At 49.0% G+C, this 15890-nt stretch overlaps 4 protein-coding genes across 4 annotated transcripts; 2 read left to right on the top strand and 2 right to left on the bottom strand.

Annotated features, from left to right (window-relative positions):
* The first annotated feature begins 3578 nt into the window (after nt 1–3578).
* On the top strand, nt 3579–6497 carry N7446_011383 (putative C6 transcription factor). Its single transcript, XM_058520125.1, has 3 exons — nt 3579–4181; nt 4229–5062; nt 5125–6497. The coding sequence occupies exons 1-3, from the start codon at nt 3832–3834 to the stop codon at nt 6254–6256; spliced, it is 2316 nt and encodes a 771-aa protein (XP_058367649.1). The 5' UTR covers nt 3579–3831; the 3' UTR covers nt 6257–6497.
* A 57-nt stretch (nt 6498–6554) lies between these two features.
* Nucleotides 6555–11439, bottom strand: N7446_011382 (MFS transporter/fungal specific transcription factor domain-containing protein; the record flags this gene model as incomplete). Its single annotated transcript, XM_058520124.1, has 9 exons — nt 6555–8108; nt 8167–8728; nt 8790–8888; nt 9603–9675; nt 9738–9869; nt 9933–10329; nt 10388–10620; nt 10676–10736; nt 10792–11439. 9 exons carry the CDS (start codon nt 11437–11439, stop codon nt 6555–6557), a joined length of 3759 nt encoding a protein of 1252 aa, XP_058367648.1.
* A 298-nt stretch (nt 11440–11737) lies between these two features.
* N7446_011381 (uncharacterized protein) lies at nt 11738–13223 on the bottom strand (the record flags this gene model as incomplete). Its single annotated transcript, XM_058520123.1, has 2 exons — nt 11738–12905; nt 12955–13223. 2 exons carry the CDS (start codon nt 13221–13223, stop codon nt 11738–11740), a joined length of 1437 nt encoding a protein of 478 aa, XP_058367647.1.
* An 879-nt stretch (nt 13224–14102) lies between these two features.
* On the top strand, nt 14103–15859 carry N7446_011380 (uncharacterized protein; the record flags this gene model as incomplete). The annotated part of the gene is made up of 4 exons (XM_058520122.1): nt 14103–14237; nt 14299–14445; nt 14499–15041; nt 15119–15859. 4 exons carry the CDS (start codon nt 14103–14105, stop codon nt 15857–15859), a joined length of 1566 nt encoding a protein of 521 aa, XP_058367646.1.
* Between the last annotated feature and the right edge of the window lie 31 nt (nt 15860–15890).

Below are 15890 nucleotides of genomic sequence, written 5' to 3'. Positions count from 1 at the left end.
ATGGCGTTCTACAGAAATGAAGCGATCACGTACTATTTGTATCCCAACCCAGGTAGGTGGAAGACGTGGGAGAATTATTTAATCTCATGTTAGCCCACAAAACTAGCCTTCTGAATAGACGCCGATGTGTGAGTTTGTGAATGCTTTTCGAGTATATTGATAGCTCGCATGAAACCCAAAGGCGGCCCATAGCTCGTGCCAATGCGATGGGTCAACAAGATCACCTCCAGTGATGTACTACGCTCAAGCGTCCAGTCTGTTCAAGACTCAATCCCTTGGCTATCGCCTCACTTAACAAACTTTGCTGAATTTGGCCTCAGGTGTCGAACCCAGGCGTGTCATGAAAGCATCATGATTTCATGCGTGGTTGACCCAAATATTTCGGCAAGATGAGACAGGGGAGGAAGGGTGGCGAACATTGTAGGAAAGCCTAATACTAGAAGCAGTACGCCAGACATCATGGACATTATTCGCAACAGTTCAGCGAATTTGCGTTGAAACCTCCCATATTATGGCCTTCTCAGAGAAGGTCTACCCTGTCGAATCTGTGATCAAATCTCTCTAAATCAAATGATAGGGGCGAAATGCCAACTTGACAAAAGCAAAGAGGCGAATTCCCTGTCCAAAACAATCTGTGCGGAAGATCCATGGAGGAAACGAAGACTTTGAGAGGAACTGCAACGCTTTAAGCCAGTTAGTTTCTCCGAAATCTTGGAACAGGCGAATAGGTCAAACATAATGGGATCTGGCCAAATCCTACAGAGACCTTGGAAAGCTCCGAAAGGCGAGACCTGCCCATGCGGAATAGAACCCCGTAGAGACCCCAGTAAGATTGAGTATGTTGGCTCGCATAACCCCCTGTTCTCTCTAGTCTGGAATCTTTCCAAAAATCCCTTTAAAACCCAAGACTATTTGCATAACCCCATGAATGTTTGGCGGAAAGAAGAAAGTTCTCAAGGCCGGACTGGGGCCACCATCGTGTATTATTGGTCAAAACACCACCGGAATCGATCTCCGATAGTAACACCCACTCTCGCCTTTGCCCCGTCAACCCTTTCTTGGATTTTCTCTTCTCCTGCTAGGATGTCCATCGCTTTGCTGCCACAATATGACTGGGTAGTGAAGCTGGAACATGGAATACCCATAAAAGGCAACAGAGGCCGGTCGGGGTCCTCATCTCTCCCCTTTGCTAACCTTCAGTGGCTACTCATCAGGATCTCAAGCCACACTAGCCTGCCATCATCGAGGATGACCCGTCATTTCGATGAACCAGAGCTGACTGATGAAGATATTTGAAGATTGTGAAAGATGGGCGAAGCCCTAGGCTTCTGGATTGTCGCGCGGACTGATAGACCAGCGGGTCGTGTCATCCTGGAGAACCCTGGAGAACTCAAGCGTATCATGGACGGCTGAAACTGCCAACCATGAGATGGAACTACGCCATCTTACTCAGGTGAGACCCCTTTGCCTTGTCCCCTTTTCCTTGTCCGGGTTTGTCGTCGATGCTGATCGTGCTCATTGTGCTGCAGTGCCAACCCTCTCGATGCAATGCAACCAGGTGGCGCGTCAAGCTTTTTTCTTCATAATTGCACAGGCCCCCATCTTCCCGACAAGAGCACCCCGGATCTTTATAGCTCACTCTCATGGCCCCGTGGCAGGACTCTATTAGCTCATGCCATATACGCCATGCTCCTAGGTCAACATCGCAGCTTGCACTGACTTAAACAGCAACAGCACCCTTCACGATTTGGCACCGATTTCTGGACTTTCACTTCCAAGACGATACAAATACCGAGTCCTTTGATGAAGTTTTCCTTAGCCATGGGGCCTGTTAAGATATTGTGGACTTGTTTCTCAACATCTTGCAGGTCACAGGGTAAGGCGAGCAACGCCACCCTTGATGCATCACTGAACCCTGGACCCCTGAGGTTAAGCTAAGCCTAGGCCTGAGATCAGACTTGTGTGTGCTAGACTGTCCAGCCATAAAAGAGACCAGTTATCAGAATATGCGCCACATTTCGCCACTGGATCTCAATAGACCGTCAACGGCGCAACATGTCCCTTGATATCCCAAAGCCAGGCGTCCTCTAGGTCTTATGTGAATATTATGTCCGGGGCTTTGGTTGCACTTCTCGTCGCAGATACCCAGTTGCGTTGTGTCGACAGAACCAAAAGCATCACATCAAACATTTTTCGCGCCCAGGATTTGAACAACTCCAACGAATTGAAATTCTTGGACGGACAGTGGCTAGTTTTCTGCGAAAAAACTAGTCGTGTCTGATGATATGGATGATGATCATGATGCCATGACAGATCCGTCCCGCGCGTGTCAGTTGACAAAGTACGAGGTCTTGCTCGTCAATTGACAACTTTTCAATTTGAACCATCTCATCGAGATAAATTCCACTGCAGACTCTTGTGCTTCATCTGTGCCGTGTTGCGTCCGTGTCGAGGGTGGGATAGGTGTTCGTGTGGGAGTGGCAGGTCATGACCTCGTGAAGATGACCAAGCGTCAAAAGCTGCGCTGTTGCCGAGATTCATCAGTATTATCGATGTCTCTATGGGAAACGAACTAACTTACTATCACGCCTTTATGTCAAGGTGGCGTTGCGGGACCTCCTGACAACCCTGACGATTCTGCAGTTTCAACTTCGGTATGGTCGTCCAGTGGTCGAAAGTCATCAAAATATTCTCAATCAGGGCAACGGCAAGACACTCCCAACAGTTGAAACATAGATGGGACTGGGTCAGACTTCAGACCCAGAAAGAAGACTTACCACCCTTTTCAACTGAAGAATTCAACTGTAATGTTGAGCGAAGATACACAGCATCAGAGCCAGCTCCGAGTAATCTGGGAACTGTCTGGCATTGTGAAAACAGCAATTCACATTGAAGCGATGCCCGAAGGATGGAAAGGTCTGGGGAGGGTGAGCGAATAACGAGGCTTCGCGATGAGGCAAACTGAGTGCAAGAAGAACGACGCTATCGAAAATCATTGGGTATTCGGCCCAGCCGTGCTCTGCTTACTTCAAGGATCAGTATTTCCGTGGAGCTGAAAGCACAGCAACGACTTTCAAGATCCTTCAAGGGAGAGGAGACCTAAAACATCAATCTTACCTGACTACGATCCAACATTGACCACTCAAAACAGTGTGTTCGGCGGGAATGGTTCATCATATCCCTTACCAGACCTTCACGCGGTCGAAAAGAGATGGGAGAAGAGAAAATCGCAAGTTGAAAAACACGATGTCATGGTTGAAATTCCAGAACACAGCACGAAAGAGGGCTAAGACGAGACGGAACGTGCAATGTCACGGCGACCTCGTCCCCTAATACGAGGACGACTGTTCCGCTACTTTTGCCCGCTTGCAGGTACGCTATTGAACGGATAAACTATCCGATTCTAAATGCCTTCGACCCAGTCGAATCCCCCAACAAGCTGTAAGATAGCCTTGGGACGCCACTAGGTATAGACTACACACTTACGTGCAACTCACCTTGCATCCATTCCAGTATGGGCGGAAAACCCAAGAGAAAACACCAAGAATTTCAGTCAAAAAAATTGAAATGATTTCTTTTGCCTTTTGTGAATATCCTCACCGCAGATACTCACATGGGAGCTCTTGATGGGGTGGTGGCAAATATGGACGGGAAAGACATCCACCACATCACAGACAAGCACTTCAACCAAACAATCAGAGATGATTCGAGTGTGAAGTATGAGGCCATATTGGCTATACTGTATTTTTCACAGTACAAGGGGCAAACCCCCCGCTCGCATTCTCTTAGCGCCCACTGAATTTCCCCTTCCTTATAGCCTCTACCCTGACAATGAATGCCAACTTCGGCGCCCCGTCCTATTCCGAACACCCCGAACTGGTGGACGAGTCGGCGTTATTTAATATTGACTGGGCCGTGCCCAATTATGCTGTGCCTTCTTCCAGGGCGACTATCCCTGAAGATTCATTAACAGCCCCAGGCGATCGAGTAAATGCCAAAGTTGCCATCCCCCGAAATGCTCAACGCACCAACTGGACCGCCAGTGGTCGGGTCAGTCGAGCCTGTGAAAACTGTCGCGATCAAAAGGCCAAATGCAGCGGACATCGCCCAGTTTGCCATCGGTGTCGGGATGCCGGCGTTGGGTGTTCTTATGGCGATCGAAAGAAGGAGAAGATGGCAAAGTGCGTGACACCTTGGCCACAGCTCAGGACGCTTCTAATAGAAATAGGCAGTTGAATGATCTGACTTCGCAGGTTAACACGCTCGAATCCTTGCTGCGTGATATCTATCCCAGGCTCGATGTTTCGTCATCCCAGCTAGTGGATCAGACATTGAAGGAAATGGGCTCCCGGACTCCGCTCCCCCAAACCAATCCTTTTGCTCCTAATTTGTCTACCCTCCTGCCAAGCCATACCCAGCAGGTGAACCCTCACTTGTCCTTTACAGATACTAGCCCGGCCTTTCCGTTCGGTATTGCAGACTACACAGAAGAAGACTATAACCGCGATGACAAGGTACAGGCCATGGGGTTCGTTGGCGAACACTCGGAGATGGCATGGTTGTACAGACTCAAACGCGACCTCGATCAAGATAGCTCCTCGCCAATCAAGGAGAGCGCTGAACGCCCTACGATTTCCTCCGTGAACTACTTCCAAGACGATTCAGACTTTCCAGTGCTCGATTCTGTCGACCTCACACGCTGGCCTCCGCAACACCTTGCCGACACCCTCGTTGACGCTTACTTTCACGCCGTGCATCCTGCATTCCCGATCTTTGGCAAGGCCACTTTTCTGAACCAATACCGATCCTTCTACTCGAACCCGAATTCGCGACCTGGCAAGAGATGGCTGGCATTGCTGAACTTGGTGTTTGCCATCGCGACGAGGCATTCACTCCTCACCGATCAGCTCCGACCGGACCAGGATGATCACCAGACATTTTTTGCCCGGGCCTGGAGCTTGAGTATAGGCAAGGTCGCACTGTTGGACCACCCCGACCTGCAACAGGTGCAGGTTGAGGGATTAGCGGCTTTCTATCTTCTGTCTATTGGACAAGTCAATAGGTTGGATTCTCAGATATCCTATATACATGCTCAGCGTTCTGATGTGCGATACCATTTCTTAGGTCTTGGAGAATCATTGGGATCGCCATTCGATCGGCGGTGACAATGGGTCTGAATCTTCGGAGTGAGAGCGAGAGCGTCCCACATTTCTCGAAAGAAGTCCGCTATCGGTTATGGTGGGCGCTTTTCATGCTGGATACAGTTCTGAGCGAGATGACCGGTCGTCCTCTAAGCATGGGAGAAATCTTCTGCACGACACCTCTCCCAGTACCATTCGGAGAGGAGGATTTCTGGGATGATCGGGTCGTGCAGCTTATCACCAGCCAAGAGACTCGAGGTGCATTCTTTACTTCCTTGCTTTCCGATAGTACCTCGACTCCGCCACAGGATGGTGCGAGTCGCAAGAATTTGGTCCCACTGGGATCCAGTCAAACAAAGCGGGAGCTTCGAACACCTCAAGCGATGGTGGAGAGTCAGATACACAGCACTGGTCTAGCACCAAATACTTCCCTATACTTCTTATACGCAGTGGATTTAGCGCATCTCCTACGAGAGGCGATCAACATCCTGTATGCCCCTAGAGCGACACGAATGTCCTGTCGCGAGATCGAAACCACAATATCCACATTCAATGACCATGCTGACGCCTGGCTTTCCCATCTACCAGCCGAATTCCATTTCGCAACGCCAAACGCCAATGCAACCCAAAGATTTGCACATCAGCGTGCCAGTCTCGCCCTCCGATTCTATGCCACTAAATTGATCATCACGCAACCTTCTCTCCGTCTCTACCAGTCTTCAACGGAATCAAAATCCCCAGGGGCAACATGCGATAATATGGCGACGATCTGCGTCCAGGCCGCGTGTCAAATGCTAGACCTCTTGCCCGAGGAGGCAGACAGCTCTTGGCTGTATGGTATCGCTCCGTGGTGGTGTATCCTCCACAACATCATGCAGTCGACGACTATCCTCCTTGTCGAGCTCTTCACTCGCACTCATCTGGGTACACTCAAGGCCACGAGCCTTATCCAACGAGTTCAGAAAGCGACTCGTTGGCTCAGTGAGATGTCTGCCAAAGATCCTTCCTCGCAGCGTGCCTGGTTGGTCTGTATGGATATCCTCTCGCGGCATGGGTCGAAGTTTGGCTTTAATGCTGAACGTCTTGAGCCCAGTTCTGCGTATGTACAGTCATGATAAATTTGCATTATGGATTTTCGGTTCTGGTTCTACCGTATTTCGCGAAATATCGGTATCATTCTGTGGCGCATTCCTTTTTCTTTCTGGTTCTTGGGAGAGGCATTATCCCCGGTGTGGGATACAAGATTGAGTGTTGTGGCCAGGAACAGAAGCTTCATTCATTACACGGTCTCAGCCGACTATTATTGGTGACATTTACCCCGGATCAACGCGTTCGGGAAATAAAAATTGGTTCCACTGCAGCGAATCAACAATTCCAAAAAGCAATATATTGATAAATACGGAGTTTACCTCTTCACAACTCATGACACGTATAAAGATTCTCAGCCTCATTAAAGAAAGCATCAACAGGATGCAACAGCCCAAGATCGATATCCGACTGCGCCAAGAAATCCTGCATAGTCGGTTCTAGGAACGCCATCTCAGTCGTATACCCGCTGACAGTATCCCTTGCAGGGAAACTATATGGATCGGCCGCTTGGCTGTGGATTGTTTGTCCATGTGTAGCTAGTAATTCATTTGGCGCAGGTATCATTGGTGTTGCAGATGAAGATGTACCGAGCGGTGTCGGGGCAGTTGGTGGCAAAGTGTGCAGGCCGGAAGGGGTAGCTGTTACCGACGGTATTACCGATGGTATTGTGCCAGATCGAGACGCAGAGCCAGGCCCAGCCAAGCCTGGTGCAAGACCAGAAGCTTGAGCTAGAGCCACATCACCACCACCATCACTCCCTGCAGCCTTCATTCCCGGTTGAGTAATCCGCTCATTCCGACGCGCATGCGAAATCAACCCCCTAACATCACCGCCAACACTATCAACGCCAATACCTCCAAAAGAATCCAGACAAACCTTAACCTGCTCAAGATTATGATAAAATTCTGCAGCAGCCAAGTTCCCGTTCTCAGTCATAGACCTTAACAAATCCAAAGCAGAATCGAAACCCGTCATATCAGCTGGAGTTCCGATTGGGACGAAGCTGGACATTGCCAGGATTAGCGCTGAGGAGAAGAGATAATGGGCGTGGAAGTAGCCGAATGTTGGCATTGTGCCGTTTATCCAGCGGGTTAGGATCATTGAGTGCGAGTGGCGGGCTGCGTGGATGCAGGCTTCGCTTAGGGTTAGGACTGGTTGGGACACGGATATCGGTGTTGATGCAGATGCATATGAGTTGGAATGTTCGGTCTCGGTCTCGGTTTCGGTCTCGGTGTTTGTGATTGTGTTTATATGTGTAGGTGCATTGGTTATAGGCCTGGCTGACGTGCTGAGACCGGGTTTGTTCTTGCTTAGTGTCATTAGGAGGTGTAGGAGTGTTGGACGTGTCGTGAGGATGATGCATTGGTTGAAAGCCATGTGGAGTGAGACGACGGATTTCTTGCTTGATTCCAGGTCTTCCATGTTGAGCTTTAGAGATTCGGGGAGGGTTTCGACCCAGTTCTTTAGAGCTTTGAGCAGTTTCTGCACGCGCTGCAGGAATGTTTCTTGGTATTTGCGTCGGCTGTAGAGTTTTGTTATTGTTTCGCCAACTATTCGGGCCAGCTTGATGTTGGCTGTCATGTAGTCTGTGTCGGACAGTTCTTCATCGTGGCGCCAGCGTGGGGAGATTGTTAAGGGCATGTCGACATGAATGTCTTCGTCTAGGATTTGCATTGGGAGGCCCATTTTGGATCCCCACATTCGGTCGAACATGTAGATTGTCCACCAGATTCGAATACGGTGTTGGCGTTCGACTGGATCTATGAGCTGGGATTCTGGGATGTTGTGGTTTAATCCGATTGTTAAGCCCATTCGCATGGCATTTCCAATTAAGATGTATGCAGAGTGCCGCCGGTTGAGATAGTAAGAAAAGAGCGACTTTGAGTATTGTCAGTTGATGGTGCCATTAGCAAAGACGGTATATGTTGAAACATACCAGCAAAAGCAAGGTTTCCAGGTGAGTGATACTTGTTCTCTCAGGCAGAATCTGAACCAAGCCCATAGATCGAGCAAAGTAAGACGTTCCAGGCACTCTCGAACCAGAATGCGGCTCTGATCGGATGGAATATGCCTGCCCAAAGGCGAACAGTGCAAAGTACTTGCACTTGTGAGCGGTGCAATCAAATTCTTTCTTCTGGTATATCTCCTCCAGTTTATCCAACGTTGACTTGCGCATCATAAGGTGATACAAATGCCCAATTTGATGGATTGCGATCCGAACCAGCAACCGCGCATGATGAAGACTCGGCCATTCGATATCGGCTTCATTTGCAGCAGCGATGATCTCTTCAGGCTCATACTGTGTTCGGGGAATATGCGGCATAGCACTATTTCCCATTAAGAACCTTCGGAACCGAGTTGCGAATGCTGAACATGCTGCCTCGCCGATGTAGATGGGCGGCGAGGAGGGATCATATCGGTGGAACCAGGCACGATCCCCAATAAGCGGGTTCTGGATGCCTGTTCCATCTGGGGCATCTGCTTGCCGGGAGGGGCCTCTATATTTGCGTTGCGGGTTAGTCTGTTTCTGGACATGGCATGGGTTGTAGAGCGATCTACCTCTCTGAGCGCGTGGGGTCATTGGCCTCGGCCACTTGCGCCGAAGTGACTGATTGTTCCCTAAGTCGCTGGTTCTCTGCGAGGATCTGATCGAGATAGCTAATTACAACGATTTCATTAGCCCATAGTTGAAACAAGCTTCGTGTGCAAGCTTTGATACAAGTGGTGGCTTGCTCGCGTACTTCTCGCTGACTTTCACTTGACGATCCCGAGGCGCATATACGCATTCATCGGCACATCCTACCGCACAGCATTTACTGCATGGCTTGTCTCCGGAACATTTGATCTTATGTGTGTGGCATCTTTGACAGCTGTTGATAGTGTCAGTGTTCGGTGGCTTCGGCGTGGGGAAATGCAAGATACGCACGCGACAAATTTCCTTTTCTGTGAACATCGGCCTTCCTGTTCTTGTTCAGATGAAGGATCACGTCTTTTTCGCGCCATTTTCGTAAGCAACAAACTTGTAAAGGCGGGAAATGATGTTCCGAATGCAGTCGGGAGCTTGGGGATCTCTACCGAGGGTTCGGCGGCTGACGGTCTTCGCCGAACCTGACTAATGGAGATATCCCGAGGTCGGCGCAGGACATTCATCCAGATATTTGCTTACTATGGAGTCAATTTTATGCAAATATTCTTGCTTTGTGGAATCATAGTCAACAATCTATTCTCTATTGTTTCGAAATCATAAGTCATGTCTATCTCAATCTATAAATGAACTCTTATGTCGATTCATGCGAGGATGCAAAGCTGCAAATGCCAGTCAAAAATGCGTGTCGTTAAGCTTTTGTGTCGAGGTTGAATTTTCTCTCAGACCATCGCTGCATATCAATGCCCCATTTTGTGATGATGAGAACCAAGCATCCGCTAATTATGGCGAAGAAAACACCTAGGATAGTTAGACAAACGTGTTATAAATATGATCTTAGCGAGAAAGACAGAAAGACTTACAGATTGTGAATGTCCATCCGACGCCAATAACACCGATTAATGGCTCAACTGCAGCCGTCGCACCGGCCGCAAAGATATACTGCACGATGTACTTGCAGCTGATGACTTCTGAGCGGTGTTGCGGGATCATCTCTACGAGTTTGTTAGTAAACCATTCGAAACCCAAACAGTTGGATCCTTGAATGATTGACTCACCAGCTGAGTATGTGTTCAACCCATTGAAAGCACCCAAAAGTCCCATACCCGCGAAGAAAGCGCTGATAATCGGCACAACCATTCCGCCCACCTCTTCCTCCAGAGTCCAACAATAGATCAGAGTGGCAGCTGGGAGAACGCCAAATAGTGTCGCGAGACCGCTGTTGAGCCTATCCTGAGGGAGACGCACACCGTTGCGTTTAATGATCCATCTCTTAACAGCTCGGTCGGATAGCTTGCCTCCAACAACACTGCCGATCAAGAAGCCTATACCCGGCGAAAGGTAAAATAGACCACTGGCGAGTGGAGATGTGAGGTTGAATCGTGGGTTGAAGATTGAGCGGACAGAGGTGAGGAGGGCGTATTGGAATGTAGCCAGTAGACCACATGTGAAGCACTGGTATTTGTTAGTAGTTGGAGCCGGTAGAGCAGTAGAGCAGATGAAGTATACTCACTGCAAGAAACACATTCGGGTAAATGAAATGACGAAAGATGCGCAAAGGATTAAACAGGACGACAACAGTACAGAATCCCCGGCGCTTGTCGAGGTCCATAACTTGCTTCTTTTCTTGGATACTTGGCACAAACAGCAAAGACAAGATCAGACCGAGCAAGGTCATACCGAATTGCAGCCAGTAGATAATGCGCCACTGCGCAAAAGTGACGATAATACCACCGATACAGGGTCCTAGTCAACAACAGTTAGCATCTGCCAACTCTCCAGCAATATAGATGCAACATACCAATAGCAGGACCGCTAACAGAGCCAACCATAAAACAGCCAACAGCCGTTCCACGTACAGTCTATATAGATCGTCAACAACAATATAATCCAAAATCCAAATCAAGAAACACAAACCGGCTCGAAGATATCAGCAATAATAGTCTGCCCAGCAACCATAAAGAAGGTGCCCGTAAACCCACTCAAAATCCGCATCGCAATAAACATATGCAAATTAATCGACACGGCCGTCCCAGCCGAGCAAGCACAAAGCACAAGAATGGCGGCATTATAAGCATTCTTGCGTCCAAATAGGTTGGCAATAGGACCCCAAATACATCCTGAAAAGCCCATGGCAATCAACACGCCCGCATTAGTGATATTCAGGATCTCCGACGTCGTCGAGAACTCGGTTGCGATCTCTGGTGTTGCAGGTAATAGAGAAGTACTGGAGAAAGTCACGGCGAGGGTCATCCAGCTGACGACGAATAGGATGAGGCATTTGCGCCATGTTTGGATGCCATAGGAATTTGAGGGCTGGGGCTTGAGGGCTAGTTCGTCTTCTTCTGAGTCGTGGGGGAGTCGAGTTGCGGGGCGGGTTGTTGTTTTTGGGATTCGAGATCTTGGTCCGTTTGCATGGTGGGGTATTTTTAGAGAATTTTTGATGAGGATAGGTGTTTTATTAATGATAGTCGCATGTCTATTATCGGTGAAGTAGTTAACAGGATTGAGAATGCAGGATTTGGTGGTTCTTTTGTATGAAGGGACCCTCGGCGACTTGGACATGTAGCCGAAGCTCGGTTTTTCGCCCGTGAGACTTTTTTGCTCCGATGTGGATCGGTTTGACGTTCCGGTCGGCGTGCGTGACCGATCAATTAGTCGGGTTGCACTTGTAGTCTTGAGTCCTTTAGCGGTCTTGAATACCAAATTAGGATTTATGATGGATTTATACGGGACTTGACAATGGGACGGTTAGCGGGTGGCTGAAAACGGTTACCGCATACCAAACTGCTTCCTGATGTACAATATATTTCAGAATCAGGACTTGAATTTGGGTCTTATTTATCATTGATGTATTCAATATCTAGTCGAGATTCTCGAGGAGAAACCGTCGACTTAGATCACTCTGGATCCATCGTTCAATCAGAGACACAGTATCTCCGACAAGATGGTCGTAGTTTGCACCTTGTGGAATAAACATAGACTGATGTGCTGTCACTTCGTCCATGCCCTCCATTAATATTGGGTACCAGTGAGCATTTCTCTCGTACTTCCAATGATGCGAGGGCAAGAGAATGAACTTGCGAAGTTGATCTTTCGATGTGTCTGAAGACCCCGAGGACATTGAGGTTGTGATGGACATGCTTTCTGACATGGATTGAGCCCCCTTTTTGTCTGTTGAGGTGGATGATGCAATGCTTCTGGTATCTAATGGGTGCTCCTTTTCAATGTTGGTCTTCTCGTCGTTGGTATTTTCATCATTGGTCCCTCCGACCAGAGTAGAATTCGAAGGAGTGGGTTTCAGTTCTTGTCCTTCAAGTGATGACTCGCTCGTTGATTTCACTGTTTTATCTTCTTCGGAAACACTTGGTGTCTCTGAAGGTTCTTCTGAAGGGGTCGGGGTTGAATCTTTGTCCTCAACGTCTTCTGATTTCTTTGAAGACTTGGTTTTCTTTTTCTTTGGTGGCTTTGGTGGGCGGCCAGTACTTGCGGTGTAGTAATTAACGAACCGAACCCTCTTAGGACTAGACTCAGCAGCCTCCAAATCTGCCAGGTGTCGGTACCGCCGACGAAGTTCGGGGTAATTATTGACACAACCTGCATGTTTAAAGGACGACACGACACGGTCAAATATTGATCGTGAGAGGTTGTCGGTGTTCTTGTTGACAAAATGCATTAGGCCCTTGAAGAATCCTCGTTCAACCAGGCGTACATCGTTCATGAACGGAGGGTCGAAATTCGGACTTGAAGTGCCGGGTTTGAAGGCGGGTTCCATGCCAAGCGATTCTTGCGCTCCCGCTAGCTTGTCTTCGGCGGCTGGGTCTTTCTTTGCGACTGAGCCACTGGTACCAGTTGGAATCACACGGGGGTGTAGCCCCAAAAAGGGGACGTCGAAGTTGACTAGTCCCAGAATGCGATGTTTTGGTTGGTGGTCTCTTGCTTGTAAAAGGGCAACATCGGCTGCCAGGATTCCGCCAAGACTATGTCCCAGTAGGATGACATCCAGGTCATCCGCCTCATGTGGTGACAGCCTGCGATTATCAGCCCATGCACCCTCATCTTTATGACGTGATCACATACCAAGCACTGAATTGTTCCGCTGCAACATGCATCTCACCGTAAGACTTGTATCGAGGATATATGCGAGTGTACACCTCATGGGATTCGCTCAGTAATCCAGTCAACAGATCATGGACGTGTGCCGGCAGGTCATGGAAACTAGCCTCGGAGCCCATGAAGCCATGGATGTATATCAGTAATAGTCGACGCTTGTCAGTGCCCGATTTGGACCGAGACAGGGACAGCTTGGATAGAGAGTGGGCGGTATCATTGCAGATCTCGCCCTCCATTGCGATGCGACATTGACAGAAGTCGTCAAGGTAGAGTTAAGTTGACAGGACCAGGTTCCTTTGGCACAGCCACCATGCAGGGCGGGGATGGAGACTCCCGAGGTCTGCACGGCCCGCTTGCTTATTAACGTCAGGGCGGATGTTGAGATGCTCTCCACGATGAGTTTGAATGGTTGAGGGTGAGTTGGAGAGAAAGTCGGGGAAATCAGCTTATAATAAAATCACTTCTCCCTTCTTTTGTCTTAAGCCCAAACTTCGTCACGTGTAGACAGTGAGCATGAGATTCAACTGCAGTTGATATGCTGACTTGAAAGACATCACTCCTGAACGTTGTATCGAAATCACTTTCCAGGTCTCGGAGGTGAAATAGTGAGATCTGCACTGCCTATATAGGCAATCAGGATACCATGCTTGTTCTTGATGAATGACACCTGTATTATCAGGCCATATTTTGCGGACTCCCACAACTACTCCACCAGCGGAAATCGATCTACACTGACAATTCTTGCAACCATTCAAACAAAAGGCAATGCTATACCATCAATCCTGTCATTATGTTCCAACTGATCCCAATACTCTTTATAAATTTACTCTACCCAGCATGAAACCAATCCCACAACCAGGCGAGGCCTCTACAGTTACAGTAAAAGGCCAGCTAAGCTGACGCGTCCCCATGCGAGCTTTCCCCAGCTCGTACAAAAAGCTCGGCAAAAGAGCTTAGCGAAACTAAAGCTTTGAATGTGGCCCGCCAAGCCATGATACAGTCCAGGGCTGAAAAAAAACAAGCTCCCGAAAAAAAGGGATAGCCAAGATAATCTGTCAACACTGGCCATAGTTATCAATCTTGCCGTGGATGCCCAATAGCTCCCTCAGTGCACAATGGATACCAAAGCAGCACCAGATGTCGAAAAAACTATTTCCTCTGCGAGGCCGTCCCCGGTGGACAGTCGCGATGCAGCACTTGCTCATGTCGTCTTAATCCCCCAGCCTAGTACCCACCCCCGGGATCCTCTGGTATACCATCAAACCTGATATACTGTACGCTTTTCAGATCCAGACTGACTGATCCCTCTAGAACTGGTCTCAACACCACAAACATATTATCCTAGCCGTGTTATGCCTCGCCTCTTTCGCCGGCGCTATCGCGCCCTTGTCGGGACAGCTCAATCTAGCCGATCAAGAGAGGCTATACAGCAAAACAAAGATTGAAGAGTCATATGCGGTACATCGCAGTCATCAATCCCAACCCAATGGTCCACATCTAACAAATCCCAGAACTCAGCCGCCCTAGCGGGTATGGCCGCCGGCCCATTCTTCTTCGCCCCAATTGCACACAGGCTAGGCCGCAGCTCTGTAATCTTCTGGTGTGTGTTTTGCACAACAGTATGTCAAATCTGGGGTGCGGTGATGACCCACCCTGAGGACTACATTCCCTACGTGATGTCGCGCCTCTTCGCCGGTTTCTTCGGGGCCGTGCCTACAGTGCTTGGACCGCGTATCGTCACCGACCTATTCTTCCTGCATCAGCGCGGTCGTGCATTTACTGCTCTGCATATGTCTTTCTTATTCGGGACCATTGCCGGTCCTACGTTCTCTGGATTCGTCTCCGCGCACTCTTTCTTCCCGGTTGAGTTCTGGTGGACGGTTGGATTGCTAGGATTCACGCTCCTTTGCTGTTTCTTCTTCCTCGAAGAGACGGGGTTTGATCGTGTATGCCCTGGAAAGAATCCCGATATCCCGAGCGGGAGAATCGCGAATCGAATTGCGACGTTCTTACCTGGCAATCGAGTTGTAGGGCCGACGACATGGAAAGAAACGGTACGTTCAACCCCAAATATGCCCTCAATATCCCATCGCTTGCCAAACTAAATCCAATCTAACATTTACCCTAACAGGCCAAAATTGGAATAACCCCAATTCTAATAGGCCTCTGCCCAGCAACAATAATAATGGGCGTATTCACCCTGATATCCTTTGGCTTCTACGTGGGCGTAAATGCCTTAACACCAGTGTGGCTCCAAAAGCCCGTCAGCGCCGGCGGGTACGGCTTCACGCTCGAACAAAATGCAGCCTTCACATTCAGCCACTGGCTAGGGATCCTCTTCGTTCAATTCTACGGCCACTACCTCAACGACCGACTGCCACTATACCTAGCCCGACGATTCAACAACGGAGTCTGGAAACCTGAGTATAGACTGCACGTGTTGTGGATACCCAGTCTAGTGCTGAATCCAATTGGACTGGGGATCTTTGGGGCGGCGTTGCAGTACGGTTTGCATTATATGGTTTTGGCCTTGGGGGTGTTTGTTGTTACTGTTGGGTCGTTGGGAAGTGTGCCTGTTACCGTTAATTATGTTGTTGAGTGTTTCAAGGGTTTCCCTGCGGAGGTGGGGATTGTTGTCGGTGCCTATCGTATTGTTTATGGGCTGACTATTGGGTTCTATATTGATGGGTGGGTTGAGGCTGTTGGGGTTGGTTGGGTTTATGGAATGATGGCCTTTTTTGCAGTTTTTTCGTTCTTTTTCGTTATGCTGCTTATGTGGAAGGGGGAGATTATTCGGGGGTTAGGTTTGGGGATCTGGGCTCTAGTGAGGAGGGTGAACGGTTGGTTGGGGAGTAGAGTAGGGCTTGCGTAGGTGGATGGAGGGGAAGGTACATGGATGATCT

Source organism: Penicillium canescens, assembly GCF_028828765.1.
Source record: "Penicillium canescens strain IBT 15451 chromosome Unknown utg000008l_segment0_segment0, whole genome shotgun sequence".
NCBI lineage: Eukaryota > Fungi > Ascomycota > Eurotiomycetes > Eurotiales > Aspergillaceae > Penicillium > Penicillium canescens.
This window is presented reverse-complemented; position numbering and strand designations above follow the sequence as displayed.

Bases quoted from the DNA above. Each gene is read 5' to 3' on its own strand.
- N7446_011383 (XM_058520125.1), top strand. From the start codon at position 3,832: ATGAATGCCAACTTCGGCGCCCCGTCCTATTCCGAACACCCCGAACTG. The intron at 4,182-4,228 runs GTGCGTGACACC...TAATAGAAATAG, and splicing joins AAGAAGGAGAAGATGGCAAA to GCAGTTGAATGATCTGACTT. The intron at 5,063-5,124 runs GTTGGATTCTCA...ACCATTTCTTAG, and splicing joins TCTATTGGACAAGTCAATAG to GTCTTGGAGAATCATTGGGA.